This window comes from Macaca thibetana, chromosome 8, assembly GCF_024542745.1.
Source record: "Macaca thibetana thibetana isolate TM-01 chromosome 8, ASM2454274v1, whole genome shotgun sequence".
NCBI classification, from domain to species: Eukaryota; Metazoa; Chordata; class Mammalia; order Primates; family Cercopithecidae; genus Macaca; species Macaca thibetana.
In genome coordinates, this window is record NC_065585.1 from 131,602,953 (window position 1) to 131,622,614 (window position 19,662).

A 19,662-nucleotide genomic window follows, 5' to 3' on the forward strand; every position below is an offset into this window, starting at 1 on the left:
CTATAACAGGGTTATAGCTGTTCATATGGAGGTATCTCAAAAATATATTCTGAAGTGATCGAATGTGAGGTGCAGAACAATGAGTACAGCATGATCTCATTCCTGTTAAAATATATGCAAATACATGCTTTATTTTCCCTGGAAGAAATCAGCAAGAAACATTTTACAGAGGAGACGGTTTGGGGAGGGGTTATCAAAAAGGGGCCTTTGCTAATGAATCTACCATCCACATATGGATAGTACTTTCTTTATTTTCTTTATTTCTTTATTCTTTATTTAGTTAAAGTCATAAGGGTGAAGAATCACTATGTGACTCCTGCTGTCACCTTTGTATTTAGAAAACTGTTATAAGGTTTTTTTTTTTTTAAGCTCTAGAAGAAAGCACAGTGGAAGCTATTACTATACCGAATGGAATTTAAAACTTCAAAACATCAAAGGTTTTTAACGCAAAAAGGGAAACAAGCTAGAAAAAAAAATGCCTTTAAGTATGATAGACAAAAGGTTATTATCTTTCATATATGAAGAGTTAATATAAACAGATAAAACACTGTGATTGGAAAAAAAAAAAGAAAAACCACCCAGATGATGCCAAAAGATGTTATCAGAGGATTCAGAAAAGAAGCAACACAATTAGGCCACATTTATACAAGAAAATGTTCACATCCACTAGTGAAAATCTTTAGTCACCAGTGACATATTGTTTTCCATTAAATGTTAGTGCATTTTATAGATGATACCCAATGTTGAGGAGGTACAGTGACAAAGATCTTGCATCTGACGTGCCCACCCTCATGGGAAGCATCGTAAACGTGTATTGAGATTTAATGACATTCTTTACCTTTGACTCGATGACTCTGCTTTGGGGATTACTGCCCAAATAAAAAAGAGTTTTTATAAAGGAATACAGTCATCAGAGAATCACTCACAAAAAATACTGGGAACAAGAGCACAAATGGTTGGATAAACAAAAAGAACACAAAGTTAAAAAAACAAAGGTGAAAAATCACCTTGATGTACTATTATGCAAACATTTTTAATTACTGTATAAATATTAATCACAGGAAATTATATTCATGTTAGCCTGTTTAAAAATTGATATTGGAATTATTTACACAATTATAACTACATATTTTTAAATACTAAGCTTAAGGAGGAAACAAAGCTAAAAGACACAAAGCAAAATGTGTAGTGATTACTTTAGACACCCACCATGGGAAACTTTTTTTTTCTTCTACCCTCCAAATTTTTTATGTTTTTTTGAGTCACTCTCGCTCTGTCACCCAGGCTGGAGTACAGTGGCACGATCTCAGCTCACTGCAACCTCTGCCTTCTGGGTTCAAGCGATTCTCCTGCCTCAGCCTACTGAGTAGTTGGGATTCCAGGTGCACGCCAACACACTCAGCTAATTTTTGCATTTTTTTAGTAGAGACGGGATTTCACCATGTGAGGCTGGTGTCGAACTCCTGACCTCGTGATCCACCCACCTCGGCCTCCCAAAGTGCTGGGATTACAGGTGTGAGCCACCGTGCCCGGCCTGTAAGTTTTTATAAAGAGGAAAAAGTATTTTTAAAAGAGCATAAGGTGTTCATATGAACAGAGATCATACTGTATTCCACCTCTTCTATGAAGAAAATAGTTTTTATCCACAAACTTATCACTCTTCTAAATGTATGTTTAGACTCTTGTACCTTCTGGAATGGTGGAAACAGCAGCAAACTCCTATTGAGCTCTTGCCAGGTTCAAGCATTGTTCTAAGCATTTAACACATATAACTCAATCCTCAGGACCAACACAAACTATTATGATGCCTAAAGTCACACAGCTAAGAAGCAGTGGCACAGGGTAGAGCCCAGCAGTCTACCGCAAGAGCTCTTGCAACTAACCACCATATTATAATGCTTCAATTAGAAAACACCACCAAATCCCAACTGTTTCAAGTCAAATTATAAAGCAAATAGAAACAAAATATAAACTAACACTTAAAAATATCTTGTCCTTCCTAGGATTTGGTTAAATGTAATTGAGGAAACTTGGTAAGTTGGCAGGCAAGGGAAGACAAACTCAAATGACGGTAAGATGCAAGAAACCACTGTCGGCCGGGTGTGGTGGCGCATGCCTGTAATCCCAGCACTTTGGGAGGCTGAGGCAGGTGGATTGCCTGAGGTTAGGAGTTCGAGACCAGCGTGGCCAACATGGTGAAACCCCATCTCTATTAAAAATACAAAAATTAGCCGGGCATAGTGGTGCATGCCTGTAGTCCCAGCTACGTGGGAGACTGAGGTAGGAGAATTGCTTGAACCGGGGAGGTGGAGGTTGCAGCGAGCCAAGATCCAGACACTGCACTCCAGCCTGCATGACAGAGTGAGATTTAGTCAAAAAAAAAAAGAAAAAGGAAAAAAAAGATACCACTGTCATAGCATGGTAAGTAGTGTCCAACAAATGAAGTGCATAAGACATGGTGGTCCAGGGCTGGGCACAGCGGCACACACCTGTAATCCCTGCACTTTGAGAGGCCAAGGTGAGTGGATTGCTGGAGCCCAGCAGTTCGAGACCAGCCCAGGCAACGTGGCAAAATCCTGTCTCTACAAAAAATACAAAAACTAACTGGGCATGGTGGGATGTGCCTGTAGTCCCAACTACTGGGGAGGCTGAGGTGGGAGGATCACCGGAACCCAGAAAGTCAAGGCTACAGTGAGCTGTGATTGTGCCACTGCACACTCCAGCCTGGGTGACAAGGTAAGACCCAGGCTCAAAAAAATAAACAAAAACAAAAACAAAAAAACTATGGTGTTCCATTAATACAAATTTAATAAAAATGGCATTTTCAGTCAGTGAGTAGTGCCGCACACAAAAAAGCGTAAAATACATATAGTGAAACTTAAACAGCCCACAATAAAATGGTAATTGTGTCAGATCCGAATTTGCCTTCATTGCAGGGTCTATTAGGGTAAGATTTAGAGCAAGGAAAATCGATGTTCTGGGATACATTCCTAGGGATTACAGAGGCATGCAGCTCTCTGGCTAACGTTAGAATGAATAACCAACGCTCCTCCTCTCCCTCTACTCTGACACGGTGAAAGTGACCAGGAGCACGCTTAGACATGGCTCGGCAGAGCAGGTGTTCTCTCAGCTTAACAATAACTTGATTATGAGTCTGAGCAAATCATGTAAAACTACCCTTCCGTTTTCCCAGCCATAAATCTCTTCCAAGGTCTCAAGAGAGCCCAGCCCAATGCCAAAGGGACAGGCCAGAACAATGCTTCCAAAACTCTAGTTGATGGGCCAGTGGGTCACTGGCAAGTGTCTACCGGTCCATGAATGTCATTTAAACAAAGAAGCCTCTCCCTCATTATAATTTCTAAATGCAAAACACATCTGTGCACACATGCCCACCCCTAGGCCCGCTGAAGTATTGTCTGCTCCCTGCCTTTTAAATGGCATTCTAACTTGAAATGCTCCACCTCCCTTCTTCAGGTGGTTAACTGGAAATCAGCCTCTGACACTCAACTGCAGTGTGGCCTTTCCAGGAACCTTTTTCTGAGACCCCTGATGGCGCTCTCCCCACCTTACCTCTACCTGACCATGACCTCCGCTGAGCTATGCACGGGCAGCTCCCATGCAGTACCAGACCCTGTCTGCCCAGAATTTAGAATATGAAGGGAGAGGAGGTGAGTTGGTGTATTCTGGAAATCAATGGCAATCTGAGACCCACACGATGGTGGGTCAGAGCAGAGGTTCGGGGCTGATACCCCAGAGTTCTCTAACTCTGGGGGAATTCACTTACGCCCAGGCTGGAGTGCAGTGGCCGGATCTCAGCTCACTGCAAGCTCCACCTCCTGGGTTTACGCCATTCTCCTGCCTCAGCCTCCCGAGTAGCTGGGACTACAGGCGCCCGCCACGTCGCCCGGCTAGTCTTTTGTATTTTTTTTTAGTAGAGACGGGGTTTCAACGTCAACTTCTCCTTCTGAAAACAAAGACAGTAATAATACCTACTTCCTAGGGTTGCTGTGGGGATTAAATGAGATCACCCCTAGGAGGCACTTAGCACCGTCTCTGCGACATAAGAAAATGTCAACATTGTCACCTCTTCTATTATTCTTCAAAAATAGGGAGACTGATATGATGATTAAAACAATAACCTTTATGACATGAAAAACAAGAATCATATGAAAACAATAATAAAGTTGGTAAGTCAAACAACGGCACCCAGGGGAAATATTTTTCTGATTTTATATTTTCCCTTTCCATTACCTTTTTAAAAATTCCTTCTTTAAAAAGAAAGGAAAACAGGAGGGAAGGAAGGACAGAAAGAGTGAGGAGTAAGAGAGGAAGGCTTATTCTATAGGCCTAAAATTCACTACTACTATAACCTAGTACTAATACAATGTTAATAGCATAGACTTCATTTTAGGAATAAGGAGGATCTAAGAAAATTAAACTCTTTAATTTCCTCAACATTTAATATGCTAATAGTAGAAAAGTGCTTCATCAAAGCATCTCTCAGCAAAGAAATCCAGCAGTCATATATTTTTATTATGATGGTATGCATTTTAACGGATGCTGTCTTTAGAGTCAGTGTTCATGTAATCTCTGGTGTCTGGAAATGACTAATTATTTGAATCCTTCCCCAAATGTGAGCAAGTCTATAAATGACAAGAAAGGTAAGGACTACTGCCAGGCAAGGTGACTCGTGCCTGTAATCCCAGCACTTTGGGAGGCCAAGGCAGGAGGATCACTTAAGGTCAGGAGTTTGAGACCAGCCTGGCCAACATGGTGAAACCCCGTCTCTATTAAAAATACAAAAAAAGTTAGCCGGGAATGGTGGCACGCGCTTATAGTCCCAGCTATTTGGGAGGCTGAGGCAGAAGAATCACTTGAACCAAGGAGGCAGAGGTTGCAGTGAGCCAAGATCGTACCACTGCACTCCAGCCTGGGCAACAGAGCAAGACTCCCATCTCAAAAAAAAAAAAGGTAAGGACTTCTGAAGAAGAGGCATTTCTTTTCCTCGGAAAGGCTGATCCGTTTGGAAAGTTTTTAGAAAGCCTGATGTACACTGAATTTTCTTTTTCCAGCATCCTTACAAATTCTGCCTGAGATTTCTCGCAAACAAATAATCCAAACTGAAAGTCAACTCAAAAGAATGACTTGAGCATTACTTTCCACCTACTCATACATATGAAGGAAATTCAAAGCTGCAGCCTGCTTTGCTCAGGAGGATCACATTTTTTTTCTGGAAAAATCAAAAGCCACGGTTCCCCCCAAAGTAATTTTCAAATACGCAAATGATTTTCTCCATATGAGGTCAGATTCCATATTTACAAGAATCAACGACATTAACCAAAATCCCAACACAGTTCCCCATGCCCTAGATCATGTATTTTATTTTCCTAGAACTCCTAGTTCAGTACAAACTTCTGTATAGAACAGGTATTCAACAGTGACTGATGAAAGTTATCTGTCTAATTTGGTAATCATCTAAATGTGTATCACTGCCACCATCACCACCGGCTGCCACCCTACCTTCAATTGAGTCTTGCCAGTCATTCCAGAGCTAAACTTAAAATTTATGTTTAAAAAAAAGCTCTATGCAGAAGACAGGAATTACACAACGTTCATTTGTACTTCTCTTCTATGTGTTTTTTTACAGAGCCTGTGTGTATCAGCCCCTCATTAAATCACATAAACCCCAGAACAGACCAGGAGGCCTGGATGCCCTCCTTTCTGTCCTCTCATGCACACTAAGAATCCCCACAACCAAGTCAAAGATCTCCAATCAACACTGCATCTTCAGGCCTAGCCCCAAAACCCCTACTCTTCTTAAGTCATACCTTGGAAAGAAAGTTGCTACAAAGCCTGGCAAAAGAATTCCCAGGCCCCAGAAGAATGCCACCAATGTATCTGCCCCACCCCTCCAAAGATGCTTGGCTGAGATGTGGCAGGTGCACAACACTGGGAATGTACTAAATGACATGGAATAATTCACTTTAAAATGACGTTTTCGTATTATGTGACTTTCACTCAATAGGAGGAGGAGGAGGAAGATGAGGAAGAAGAGCAGCATCAGTCATCAGGGCTTGACTCATTAAACCACATCACCCAAAAAGCAGAATGGCACACGCAAAACAGAAACCTCCAGACAGCAGTCTTAATATGACTCCAGTTTCCCCGCCTCCTCACCCTTCTCCCAAGTGTGCTTGTTCAGATTTGCAAAAGTGAAGGAAACCACTGCAATAGGCTGGGTGCTGGGGGCTGCCGGTCTAGGGCAGGACATCCCTTCCTTTTTTTTCCCCCCCAAGATGGAGTCTTGCTTTGTCGCCCAGGTTGGAGTATAGTGGCACGATCTCCGCTCACTGAAACCTCCGCTTCCTGTGTTCAAGTGATTCTCTTGCCTCAGCCTCCCGAGTAGCTGGGATTACGGGCACACGCCACCACACCTGGCTAATTTTTGTATTTTTAGTAGAGATGAGGGTTCGCCACATTGGCCAGGCTGTTCTTGAACTCCTGACCTCAAGTGATCCACCTGCCTTGGCCTCCCAAAGTGCTAGGATTACAGGTGTGAGTCACCACGCCCGACCCATCCCTTCCTAAAGTGGGTGAAACAGGCTCCAAACTCACAATGTCCCTGCAAGCCCACCACCAGTAACCCAGTGCCTCTGCCTTCGTCTGCCCACAGCCTTCCCCTGCTCCAACGTGAACTTTTAGACTCTTTGCTTCTACAAATGTACAGAAAAAGAAAAAAACTTGCTGGTGATAGCTTTTCATTAAATTTACTCTTTTAATAAACAAAGCCCCAGTATTTTCAGCTAAGGGATTGAGGAAGGAAAAATGTTTTGAAACATTTAGTGCCAAAAATAAAAATAACTCAGAATGTTTCCTTCTTGCTCTCCACGAATAAGTCAGCCCTGCTGGCAGTGGAATCTGGGAATTGTTATCCATGCTGCCACCATCATATAGAGTACACATGCGATCATCTCTGCATTACGCCAGTCACTCTTCCATGGCCTTCCAGGAACTCACACCAGCAGGTGTAACCTGTCCACACTTTCTGGGAACCACTGAAAACATCTTCCTTCCTGCACCTATTCCACCTCCACCATCAGACCTCATGCTCCTCACCATCTATATGCACCCCCTATAGAGGCTAAAGTCAAGGGAGGGTCGGGGCTCGGTTAGAAGTAGTTGGGGCCAGGCGCAGTGGCTCACACCTGTAACCCCAGCACTTTGGGAGGCTGAGGCGGACGGATCACCTGCGGTCAGGACTTTGAGACCAGCCTGGTCAGCATGGTGAAACCCTGTCTCAACTAAAAATACAAAAATTAGTCAGGCATGGTGACAGTTGCCTGTAATTCCAGCTACTCGAGAGGCTGAGATAGGAGAATCAATTGAACCTAGGCAGGATAATTGAGCCACTGCACTCCAACCTGGTGACAGAGTGAGGTTCCGTCTCAAAATAAAAGAAAGAAAGAAGCAGCCAGGGAACCATCAGCTTTGGAAGGTTGGAGTGTTCACTGCCTCAAGGTCAGGTGGTAGAAGGCGTTCCGTGGCCAGCTCCTACATTAAATGCACAATTGCATCCTGCTGCTAAGCACCCCTTGCCCACTCTTCCCCCATTTCTGTAAGAATTAGGGGATAGATATGGAGGACAGGAATGTGTACACCAGAAAAACCATATGGGAAAATGACACTGGTTTCCTTTAAAATGCATACTTTAAGATAAAGAACATCACAGGCCAGGCATGGTGGCTCACACCTATAATTTCAGCACTTTGGGAAGCCAACGCGGGCAGGCCACCTAAAGTCAGGAGTTTGAGACCAGCCTTGCTAACATAGAGAAACCCCCGTCTCTACTTAAAAAACATATAAAAATTACCTGGGGATAGTGATGCGTGCCTGTAATCCCAGCTACTCAGGAGGCTGGGGCAGGAGAATCACCTGAACCTGGGAGGTGGAGATTACAGTGAGCTCAGATAGTGGCACTGCACTCCAGCCTGGGCAACAGAGCAAGACTCAGTCTCAAAACAAACAAAAACAAACAAAACCATAAACAACCAAAAAAGCACTTGCCAGGCATCAATTAAGAATTAGCCATGCATGATGGCGCGCGCCTATAATCCCAGCTACTCACGAGACTGAGGCAGGAGAATGGCTTGAACCTGGGAGGTGGCGGCTGCAGAGAGCTGAGATCGCGCCATCGCACCCCAGCCTGGGAGACAGAGTGAGACTCTGTCTCAAAAAAATAAATAAAATAAAATAAACACGAGAGTTTCTTGAGTTCTTTCAAAATAACCAACCTGCTCTGAGCCCCTTCTACCTGCTCAGCCCTGCACCAGGCACTGCACAGAGTCCTGGATCATCACGTGAAGTGTGAGAACGCAGACAGGACAGTATGTACCTGTGCAGTGATGCTGCCACTCCTAACATATGAGAGGGTCTTTAGAGTTCAACAATGACACATCATCACAGGTGTTCTGTGGTTGTCTGAGATGCCCGTCAGTCACTCTGGGTTCTACACACTGCACAGACTTCAAAAGCCAAGCCGGGGGAGGGACCAGCTTCGTTCACGCTAGAGCAGCCTTGGAGAAGGCAGGCCAAACAGGGGTTCCTAATCCCTCCCTGCTGAAGAGACGGCTGCCAGCCCCGAGAACAAGGTAAACCTGACAACCATTCCCCAGCAACTAATGTTGCAATCAGAAAAGCTGAACCAGGCTGGGTGCAGTGGCTCACGCCCGTAATCCCAGCACTTTGGGAGGCTGAGGAGGGAGGATCATCTGAGGTAAGGAGTTTGAGACCTGGCCAACATGGTGAAACCCTGTGTCTACTAAAAATACAAAAGTTAGCCAGGCATGGTGGTGCACACCTGTAGTCCCAGCTACTCAGGAGGCTGGGGCAGGAGGATCACTTGAACCCAGGAGGTGGAGGTTGCAGTGAGCCATGACTGTGCCACTGCACTCCAGCCTGGGTGACAGAGCAAGACTCCATCTCAAAACAAAAACAAAAGGAAAAGAAAAGCTGAACCAGACAGGCCTGAGACCTGACTGGGTCTGCCCCAAGCTGACCCTACCTGATGTGCTTTCCACAGGGACTGGAAACACAAAGCAGACCTCCATCCCCAGGGAACTGGGACGCCAAGGCTGTCAGAGACAAGGCAGGGCAGTACTGGGCCTGCACCTGCCCAAAACAAAAGCACAACAAAACAAAGCAAAACAAAATCAAAAGGCATTCTGATGCCCTAATGGATGGATGGTCAGGTGTCCTTAATCAAAAAGAGTTCCCACGGGCCAGGGGTGGTCGCTCACCCCTGCAATCCCAGCACTCTGGGAGGCCAAGGCGGGTGGATCACATGAGGTCAGGAGTTCAACACTAGCCCGGTCAACATAGTGGAACCCCATTTCTACTAAAAATACAAAAATTAGCTGGGTGTGGTGGTGCATGCCTGTAATCCCAGCTACTTGGGAGGCTGAGGCAGGAGAATCACTTGAACCCAGGAGATGGAGGTCACAGTGAGCCTAGACAGCACCACTATACTCCAGCCTGAGCAACAGAGCGAGACTCAGTCTCAAACCAAAAAAAAAGGAGGGGGAGCTCCCATGGATAGAAGCAAGTTAATGGGTAGATGAGAAGACAACCAGAAATATCCAATTCCAGCTTTCCCCACTCATTCCAATCCTATATTATGGAGCTAAAGCCCCTCACCTCTTCACAGACAAAGGGGAATAACTTCAGAGTATGACATAAAATATCTATTAAATAAAAAATGCTGGTTGGGTATGGTGGCTCACATCTCTAATCCCAACACTTTGGGAGGCTGAGAGGGGAGGACCACTTGAGCCCAGGAGATCAAGAGCAGCTTGGGCAACATAGCAAGGCCCTATCCCTATTTCACAAAAAAAAAAAAAAAAAAAAAAAAAAAAAATTTTAAAGAAAAAGTACTTTAGAAAATTCTAAACCACTTGTGCGGGACGGACTTGAGAACCTATTCCAGGGTTTAAAGAAAAGGCACCCAACACTTAAAATAATTCAAATACTCCAAAGGCCTTTCTAGCCTTCTAGAATTCTATTCTGCACGGTATTTGTTTATCCTAGTATCTGATTAAGGTTTTGATTTTTACATAAAACAAAGTCCCAGGGAGTTCAGAGGTCTGTTCATAAAAAGAAAAGCCAAGAAGCATCAATATTAATAAAGTTTAATGAAAGAGATATTGAATAACCTTTGTGAAATTAAAAACAATGACTAATTCAATCCAAACAACTAGGTCATGCTCAAATTCCAGTAATTCTAAAACTTAGATATAATAAGGCAAGAATTTTGCTTTGCTTCAGTGGTCAAAATGAAGGACCCATTCAAGGGTAAGACCAGCCATAGAGGCACAATGGGAATGCTGGAGGAACACTGTGAGGGGGAGGGAGTTGGGAAGCGAAACAAAGCCAGATAATCATTACAGTACTACCTGGGATTTTCACTGAGTGTGTGAATAACAAAGAAAAAGAGACAGTTCTTAAGATGGGCATGGTGGCTCATGCCTATAATCCCAGCATTTTGGGAGGCTGAGGCAGGTAGACTTTGAGACCAGCCTGAGCAACACAGTGAAACCCCGTCTCTACAAAAAACAAACAAACAAACAAAAAAAACAAAAACAAAAAAAACCCATAAAAATTAGCCAGGCATTGTAGGGTATTTCTGGAGTCCCAGCTACTCAGGAGACTAAGGTAGGAGGATCATCACCTGAGCCCAAGAGATCGAGGCTGCAGTAAGCCATTATTGCCCTAGTGCACTCCAACCTCGGTGACAGAGTGAGACCCTGTCTCAAAAAAAAAAAAAGATATTTCTCACAAAAGACCAAACTATCATTCAGCAAACATCTGAGAGGTTCTGAAGAGGCTACAAAGTCTGGGGTGTGTCTCTGGCTCAGAAGAAGCAAGTGAACAACCTAATCAAAGCGATATCATGACACACCCAAACACCAACAAAACAAGTCAAATATGCTGAGTGTTGTCGGAGAGGTACACTCCGTCTGCAAGAAACTGAAGGACAGAACACATTTGGCAGGAGATATAGAAAGGCATCAAGTTACTGAGTACATGAAAGACAGTAAAGCTAAAGAAAGCCACAAAACTAATTCTATCTACTGATTTGGATTGCTTTCTCATTATTTTTTAAAATGACCTTAAATAATTTGGAGAGTAGGATATTTAGTGAAAACCTGCAGTCAATGCAAGTTTGACTCACTAAGACACACTCTTCCAATTCAACAACACACAGTATTCACTCATCTGCTTAAAAGGAATATCAAAGCACTCGAATCTTGCTGCAGGCCTATGTTCTAACCACCACATCCTAATATATCATCGCTCAACTTCAACAGTGTCAACTTTTCGAGTTTAGAGGTCATATCGGTAGAACAGAATAAAAGCATAAGCAAATACCCCACAAGAAGAAACTTGCTCTAAGACAAGTACACAGGACCAAGTAATGAGAAGGAAAACAGCAAAAGGAAGGGAATCCTGGCTATCTGCTACGGGCAGCAAGTCTGCAAAAACGAAAGGGTACCTGCAGGAAGCAGGTAAAGACTCTTTTTGGAGACAGGGTCTTGCTCTGTCACCCAGGCTGGGGCGCAGTGGCACAGTCTCAGCTCACTGCAACCTCTGCCTCCCAAGTTCAAAGGATTCTCATGCCTCATTCTTCCCAGTAGCCACCATGCCCAGCTAATTTTTTTGTATTTTTTGTAGAGATGGGGTTTCACCAGGTTGATCAGGCTGGGATGGTGGCCAGGATGGAGAAAGTAGGTCAAGGCTTTCACAGTGACATTTAGGCTTCATCACAGGCCATCTCTGAGTTTCCAAAAGAATCTCCTGTCACTCAACCCATTTGTCTTAAATAAGGTGTCTTAAAAAGATAATCACGTTGTCACACTACCTATTTAAAATAAGACAAACAGGTCATCTCTCTGAAAATGTGATTTATTTTTATAAAAAACTCTGAAACTAGTGATTGCTGGCTGTGCGTTTTCCAATAATTTCTTTTTTTTTTTTTTAAAGAGACAGGATCAGAGTGCAAAGCTCACCGCAGCCTCAAACTCCCATGCTCAAGTGATTGTCCCACCTCAGCCCTCGGACTAGCTGGGACCACAAGTGTGCATGCTCAGCTGATTTTTTTTTTTTTTTTTTTTTTTTTTGTAGAGACGGAGTCTGGCTACATTGCCCAGGCTGGTCTCGAACCCCTGGACTCAAGTGATCCTCCTGCCTCAGCCTCCCAAAGCAAAGGGATTACAGCCGTAAGTCACTGCACACTGCCCATTACTTTTCTTGTATAAACCAAAATAAGAAAAGAGAAATTTATCATTATACTTCCTATGGTCAACTACCGTAGGGCAGCTCAGACCAGAAAATCCAATAGGACAAGGCCAAAATAGACTTTTCACATAAAAATATTTTAAAAGATATTAGTGCAAATTTACTTTTTTCTGTATAAAATCAAGGGAGACAGTAATTTACTATTTACTCTTACTTTAACATCCCAAGAAAATTCAAAGTCCTTTTTCAGCATTGCATATAAAATTGTTATAGTTTATAGGACAACTTGACACTTCTTTAAAACATAAAAGTAACCAACTTTTAATGTCCCCAAAAGCAAAATGACTTCTTAAAAAGACAAAGGTGGCCAAGCGTAGTGGCTCACGCCTATAATCCAAGCACTTTGGGAGACTGAGGTGGGTAGATCACCTGAGGTCAGGAGTTCAAGACCAGCTGGGCAACCTGGCAAAACCCCCGTCTCTACTAAAAATACAAAAATTAGCTGGGTGTGGTGGCACATGCCTCTAATCCCAGCTACCTGGGAGGCTGAGGCAGGAGAATCGCTTGAATCCAAGAGGTGGAGGTTGCAGTCAGCCAAGATCACGCCACTGCACTCCAGCCTGGGCAAGAGAGCAAGACTCCATCTCAAAAAACAAACAAACAAAAAAACACGAAAAGACAAAGGCTACCAATAGATTCAAAGGGTTTCTGCTGAATTAATATATATTTTAATAATCTAGGTATTCAATGAATCTATTTTTAATGTATGCTCTACTTAAACACTCAACATAATTCTGTTCCTACATCTAGCTTTTATTTCTAACTCATTATTTTAACTCTTACCAAGTCTTTTGCAACTGTAACTATTACTAACAAATGATGGCAATCACAGAAAAATACAGAAGAGGAAAATGTTTTTTGCATCTTCTTAATGTAATGAAAAATGTACTATAATCATCTGTTCTACTATTCTATGCCCTTTGCTACTTTTGAAAAACAACACAATTCAAAAAAAAACAAAGACTATAAATAAGATAAAAATATTTACCAATACTTATATGTATATATTTTATAATTGTGTTCTAAAAACAACTGATGATTTATTCCTATTCAATATATAATTTTACACTTTTTCAATCATGTTTTCCACGTTGAAAAAAAATCTCTTCCTTATAGCCTGGATTGCCAAACCAGGTGTGCCTCATTTGAAAGGCAAATAGACAAAACAACAAGACAAGGGGTTTGTTTCTGCATCTCAGTACCAGCTTGTCTGTGGAATTTATGACTGGTAAAAATCAAACATAAAGAGCTGAGGTTAGAAAACAAAAAACAAAAACCTCCAGGCTCATTCCTTACTCCTCCAAGTTCTTAGAAGATCTTTACTTGCTCAATAACCTATGTCTCTCCTTTTGTTGTTAATAACATTTGTTTTAATTACTTTGGTTTAAGAATGGCTTCAGGTAGCTCCTTCAGTAAACTACCCTGTGAATGTGTAACTCCCAGTCACTTTATTCAATTTGGTATCACAATAAAGAAGTATCTTGCTTCCATGAATAACACACATTGACAAATATAAAACAAACTGAAGAGTCCACCAAGTCATGGAGTGTGACAAGATTCCAGATAAACATACAGAATGGACGGCTCAGTTGACTGGTAACTGAATACAGTGGCTTTTTTCATGCTGAAGAATTAAATTCAACCTAGATCTAGGGCAACGGAAAGATGTCACCTTCGGAAATATTGGTATTCAATTCCTTCCTGATACTATTACCAGCTGCATTCTTGTTGTCCCCCTCTGACCAGGACAAAGATCAGAGTGGGACACAGTCTTCCATTTCGTCACCCCTCTGTGTCCCCTGGAGGTGAGGACCCAGGTGAGAAACGTGCAAGGATGCTATTGTTCTGTCTGGTTTGTGCTTAGGACACTTGGAATGTTGTTAACCAAGCCTGCTCCACAAAAAAAAACACACAACAACAACAACAACAAAAACAGTTGTTTAAAGAACTACAAAGGATGAGGAAATGGACATGCTCCCAACTGAAAACTAGTTTGATACCAATTAACCAGGCTCAAAAAAAAAAAAAAAAAAAAAAAAAAAAATCCCATACAAGTAAAAGGCAAAATTTATGGAGACAGTAAAAAGATCTGTGGTTGCCAGGGTCGAGGGGAATGAATTGGCAGAGCACAGAGGATTTTTAAGGCAGTGAAACTACTCTGTATGATACTATAATGGGGGATACAGGTCATTGGACGTTTGTCCAAACCCACAGAATGCCCAACACAAAGAGTAAACCCTGTGTAAACTATGAACTTTGGCTGATACTGATGTGTCACTGCAGGTTTATCAACTGAAACAAATGTATCGCTCTGGCGGGAGATACTGATGTTGGTGAAGCTACACATGTGGGGAAGGGGATATATAGGAAATCTCTGTACCTTCTGCTCAGTTTTGCTATAAACTTAAAACTGCTCTAAGGAAAAAAAAAAAAAAAAAAAAAAAGAACTTCAAAAAAAATACCAGACAACTAGTCCTGGAATTCTTCCACTTGCTTATGATGGCTTAAAAAAGAAAACAAAAAAAAAGCCTACTGGAAAACACTCCCCAGAAAACTCTTAGCCTTTTGTCCCTTCCATCTCAATTATTAAGCACCCAGAAAGCTTCATTTGCTTAACACTTACCAAAAAACAAACCTTAAGACGTCTATAAAACTCGAAATTGCCAGGAAATTCCCGAGGAAACGCCCCTCAAAGATTTCAGTCATCTATCTTCCATGCCCCAGTGGGCGGAGGCGAGCAGCAGCCCCAGGATTTAGTCATGCATTACAGTCTGAAATTTTTGTCTTTAGTCATCCATCGTTCACTCCAATTACAAAAGATCTCCTCTGGAATTTCTTAAGAAAAGTGAGCGGTAATTTTTACTTTCTAATTACACACTCTGAATGTAAGCAGAGTGCTTAAATGCTTGAGGCAATGGATACCCCATTTTCCATGATGTGATTTCTATGCATTGCAAGCCTGTATCAAACATCTCACAGACCCCATAAATACACACACCTAGGTACCCACATTTAAATTTTTTAAAAAATTGTGACACTGGACACTTGAAACTCAAACTCATCTACCCCTTCGAGATGTGTCTAATAAACACTTTAGCCGAGGCTCAGTAAGAAGCTAACATCAGACACTGCCCAGCATCTGTTCAACCACCTGAAATTTCCTTCCACCAAATGTGGGCTACATCGACAAGAGGGGAAAGGAGATGGCAAATGTTGTGACCGAAACCCGTTTGGGAAGTCCGAGTCTATTAGGAGAGGATGACACTTGTGCCTGCATTTCATAATGCTCAGGTACTTACTGTCTTTTACTCGTCTCCAAATCTCCCTGTTTTCCTTACGCAGCTTTCCTGGAGAACCCATGAAGTTAAATAAACATAAGCCAAATGAGAACCAAGTATCTTCAAGAACCCCTTCCCTCTCTCCGCTTACCTGGAAAAGCATGTGGGTTGGGCGATCCTCTCTTAAGGCACTTAGAACAGAGAATGTGCACGGTGTAGTGCAGTCCAGGCCATTCCTGAAGTAGGACATTCAGTTCCTCTACCAAGGGGGTTATGGCTTGCCATGCGGTCCATATATTTGGTAGTGATGCATGGCTAGCAATGGACAGGGTGTCTGGCTGCAGGACTCCCTTGGCAGGTCTGTAACTCACCACCACAGGAACTTTCCCTCTATAGGCAAAGATCTGAAATTTACCATCCGACCTGTGCACCACGTGGCTGTTGATCTGGACACTGTACCGTGCAAACAACCCAGGTGGAAAGGTAAAAGGAAAGCTATATTCAATCTGCAACTGCTCAGCCACAAAAGACTGCCCAGCTAGGTTGGTCCCATTAATCCAGGCTTCTGCATGGGGCACCTCGTTCTGCACATAGCATGGGAACTTGTACCAAGCTGTGGACCCATTCAAAGGCTTGCCCTTGGGTTTATTGAGGCAGTAACAGAGTCCCATCTTCTCCAGCAGCTCCAGCAACAGCTGCAAGTCCTGCTGGGCCTGGACATGAGGCTTAAGCAGCAACCGAATGACATGAGCTGGCAAGAGCCCGTGCAACAGAAAGCCCTCCACATATTGATGGAGCTGGGTGGCCCGGAGCAGTTCCTGGCTCGGGGTGGGCAGCGCCAGGGGCGGGGAGCTTTCCCCCTCCGCCTTGCCCTCTCCACTGGTCCCTAGGAGCAGCTTATGCAGCAGCAAGGAGGGATCCCTCTGGAAGAAGACATTGAGGATGTCGATGAGGCGGGTGAGGTTGTGGAAGACGTGCTCCTTGAGGGCCAGACTGTCCTCAAAGTAAAGTAGCTTGCCGCTCTCATGCAGGTAAGAGAGGGCACTCTGCAGTCGGTCCTCGGTCAGACCCGCCTGCAGGCCCAGGCGCGCCGAGTCCCACCAGCTTAGCCACAGTCTCTGGGCCTGAGGTGGCTGGAAATGCAGTTCCTCCAGCACCTGCCAGGATCGAGGCAGTACTCTGTGTAAGTTGGGGAAGATTTCTCGGTGCTCAGCAACTGACAGCAACTTGTCCCGAAGGCGTTGTAAGTGGCGCGGGTCCCTGCAGCTAACAGGCAACACGGGGGAGAGGATCTGCAGCCGGTGGTTGAGCAGGTATTGGAAATGGGCCTTGCGCCGTCGAAGGTTCTTGTCCGAAACGCCGTAGTAGGCTGCGTGGGGGCTGGCAGAGCGTAGCTCGAAGTCCCGGGCCAGTGCCTCATCCACCACCTGGGCCAAGCGGCTCAGCCCCTCCGCGTCGTGCTTCTCCTGCAGGGCGATCTGGCGGTGAATGTCCAGACACTTCTCCTCCAGCTCACGCTCTCCGCACAGGTCCGCGTGGGTGCCCACGATGCACACTACCGCGTGGGGCACTCTCGCCCCGACCCGATGCAAGAAGGAGCCCACGGTGGTGGAAAAGCGGCGAGGCTCATAGGTGGCCAAGTTGACCACCAGCACGTATAGGGCGCCTGGGGACAGGAAGAAGGGCTGGATCACCTCGTAACTTTCATCCCCAGCTAAGTCATACACGATGAACCGCAGTCCCCGGGAGGCATCGGCCGTCCAGCTGGTCACCTCGATGCCCTTGCTCACAGGGGGAGGTGATGGTGGGTAGCACTTCTCCTTGTCCCCTCCTCCTGGACATCCCTCCACTCTCTCCTCAGTGAGGCAGTGGCGCAGCAGAGTCTTTCCTGCAGCCTTATGCCCCATCAGGAGCAGCTTGAGCCGGGGCTGCACTGCCGGCTGGGAATGAGCCAGTTCCTTCTGGTAGGCTGCGATGTAGGGGATCCCCTTCATGCAGACCTCGTAGGGTGGCTGGATCAGTGGGTTGTCCTTGATCTTCCACAAGCCCACCCGGGAGAGCTGGCCAAAGTTGTCGGGCAGCACCGCGATCTGGTTCCCCTGCAGCACGAGCTCCTCCAGTCCCGTCAGCTCCACGATGGAGTCCGGCAGGTAGCGGATGCGGTTATTATCCAGCCACAGGGTAAGAAGCCGGCCCAGGCCCGAGATAAGGGATGGCACCGAGGTGAGCTGGTTGCGACTAAGATAGAGCTCCTCCAGACCAGCCAGGGGCAGCAGCGCGGCAGGGAACTCCTCCAAGAGGTTGGAAGAGAGGTTGAGCATTTTGAGCCGCTGCAGGCGGCTGAACTGGGCGGGCAGAGCCTGCAGTCCGTTGTTGTCTAGCATGAGGCTCTCCAAACTGGCCAGCTCGCAGAAGCCGGCAGGCAGCGTGCCAAGCTCAGCTCCACTCAGCCAAAGAATCTTGAGGGCACACAGGGCACTGATATCCTCAGGCAGGCCTCGCAGTCGGTTGCTGGACACGTCCAGCTCCTCCAGGGCCACCAGCTGCAGCAGCTGTCGGGGGAAGGCAGTGAGCTGGTTGTGATCCACGTCCAGGGTGCGCAGGCGGGAGAGGCAGGAGAGGGAGTCGGGCAGGTGCGTCAGCCGGTTAAAGCTGACATCCAGCTCCTCCAGGTGGGCGAGAGCGCCCAGCTGGGCGGGCAGAGCGGGCAGCTGGTTGTGGCTGAGGTTGAGCTTCCGCAGCTCCCTCAGAGCACTCACCACCTCCGCGCCCAGGGCGGTCAGCCGGTTGTGGCTCACGTCCAGCTCGGTGAGGTGGTGGCCGAGCTCGGCCACCGCCGGGGGCAGCCGGGCGAAGCGGTTCCTGCGCAGGACCAGGACGCGCAGGCTGCCCAGCGCCGACCCCAGCCCCTCGGGTACCTCCTCCAGGCCGTTGTTCCCCAGGTTCAGCGCCTCAATGTCTCCGAGGTTGGCCGGCAGCACGAGCTGGGGGGAGGCGGGGGACTCGAGCGCGTCGGCCCCGGCCCCGGGGCAGGCCCCGGCGGCGCTGAGCGTGAGCTGGCGCAGGTTGCTCCGCAGCTTCCTGGCACGCAGGGCGGCGTCCCGCCACAGCCTCGCCGTCTTCAGGTTGCCACTGTCCATCCCAGCCATGGCGGGGCCCCGGGCCAACAGCCTCACGCGGTCGCGGGAGCCCGCAGCTACATGCCGCGCCGCGCCCCGGGCCCTCCCGCTCTTGGCGGCCAGCGGCCGCGGGTCCTAGCGCAGCCAGTGGCCGAGCGCCCGCGGCTGGGGGGCGGCGGCGGCGACGGCTACGCGAGCTGCTCTGGGGGGCGCCGAGCGCGTGCAGGGCAGCTCGCATTCTCCCTGCGACCGGGCCATGGGCGCGCCGGACAGCAGGGCCGCCGCCCGCGCGCCGCGGAGGATGCCTGCGCCTCCTCCCTCTCCGCCTGCCGCGCGGCGCCTCGGGGTGCCCGGCTCCGGCCCCGCTACCCTCGCAGCCGCGGCCCCGCGGCCGGCGGCAGCGTCGCCTCCTCGAGCTCCTGGGGGAGGGCGGCGCTCGGCCCGGCGGCGGGCATGCTGCGGGCGCAGGGCCGGGGCGCAGCCGCGGGGAGGGGGCGGCGGCGCCTCCTTGTCTCGGTTTCCCCGGGCTCGGGCGGGAGCGCGGGCGCCGCGTCCCCGGCGCTGGGAGGGCGCGATTGGGAAGCGGCAGCGCCGCCCGCCGGAGCGGCCCCCACGTGACCGGCGGAGGCGCCGCGTTTTCCCGGCACCGCCCCGGGGGCGGGAGCTGCGGAGGGCGCCGGGTGCGGGGTCGGGGGCGGCGGGCGGGGGGCGGGACCGCGCCCGGGACCGCGCTGAGGGGGGTGGTCGTCCCCGCAGCGGATGTGGGGCTTCGGGGTTCTCGTTGTGGGTTCGCCCGCGCCTGGCTCTTTGTTGGCCCCCAGTCTCTTAAGGATTTCTTTTTCTTGTTCTCTAATGGGTCGGATTTGCCGGCTTCCCTTACTCATCCTTTACCTGCTCACCTGCCACTCGCCCTG

The 19,662-nt window shown here is 47.0% G+C and overlaps 1 protein-coding gene across 2 annotated transcripts in view; it reads right to left on the reverse strand.

The window, feature by feature from the left end:
* MFHAS1 (multifunctional ROCO family signaling regulator 1) overlaps positions 1 to 19,335 on the reverse strand; it is a 109,299-nt gene extending 89,964 nt beyond the window's left edge. The window contains exons 1-2 of one of the 2 annotated variants that reach the window (XM_050801883.1): positions 15,781 to 18,849; positions 15,651 to 15,698 (exon numbers count right to left, since the gene is read on the reverse strand). In XM_050801883.1, coding sequence (XP_050657840.1) covers positions 15,651 to 15,698; positions 15,781 to 18,778 — 3,046 coding nt within the window. In that variant the 5' untranslated portion in view covers positions 18,779 to 18,849. Of the gene's footprint in view, positions 1 to 15,650; positions 15,699 to 15,780 lie in introns of both variants that reach the window. The other variant, XM_050801884.1, reaches the window with a different exon arrangement.
* Positions 19,336 to 19,662: the final 327 nt, after the last annotated feature.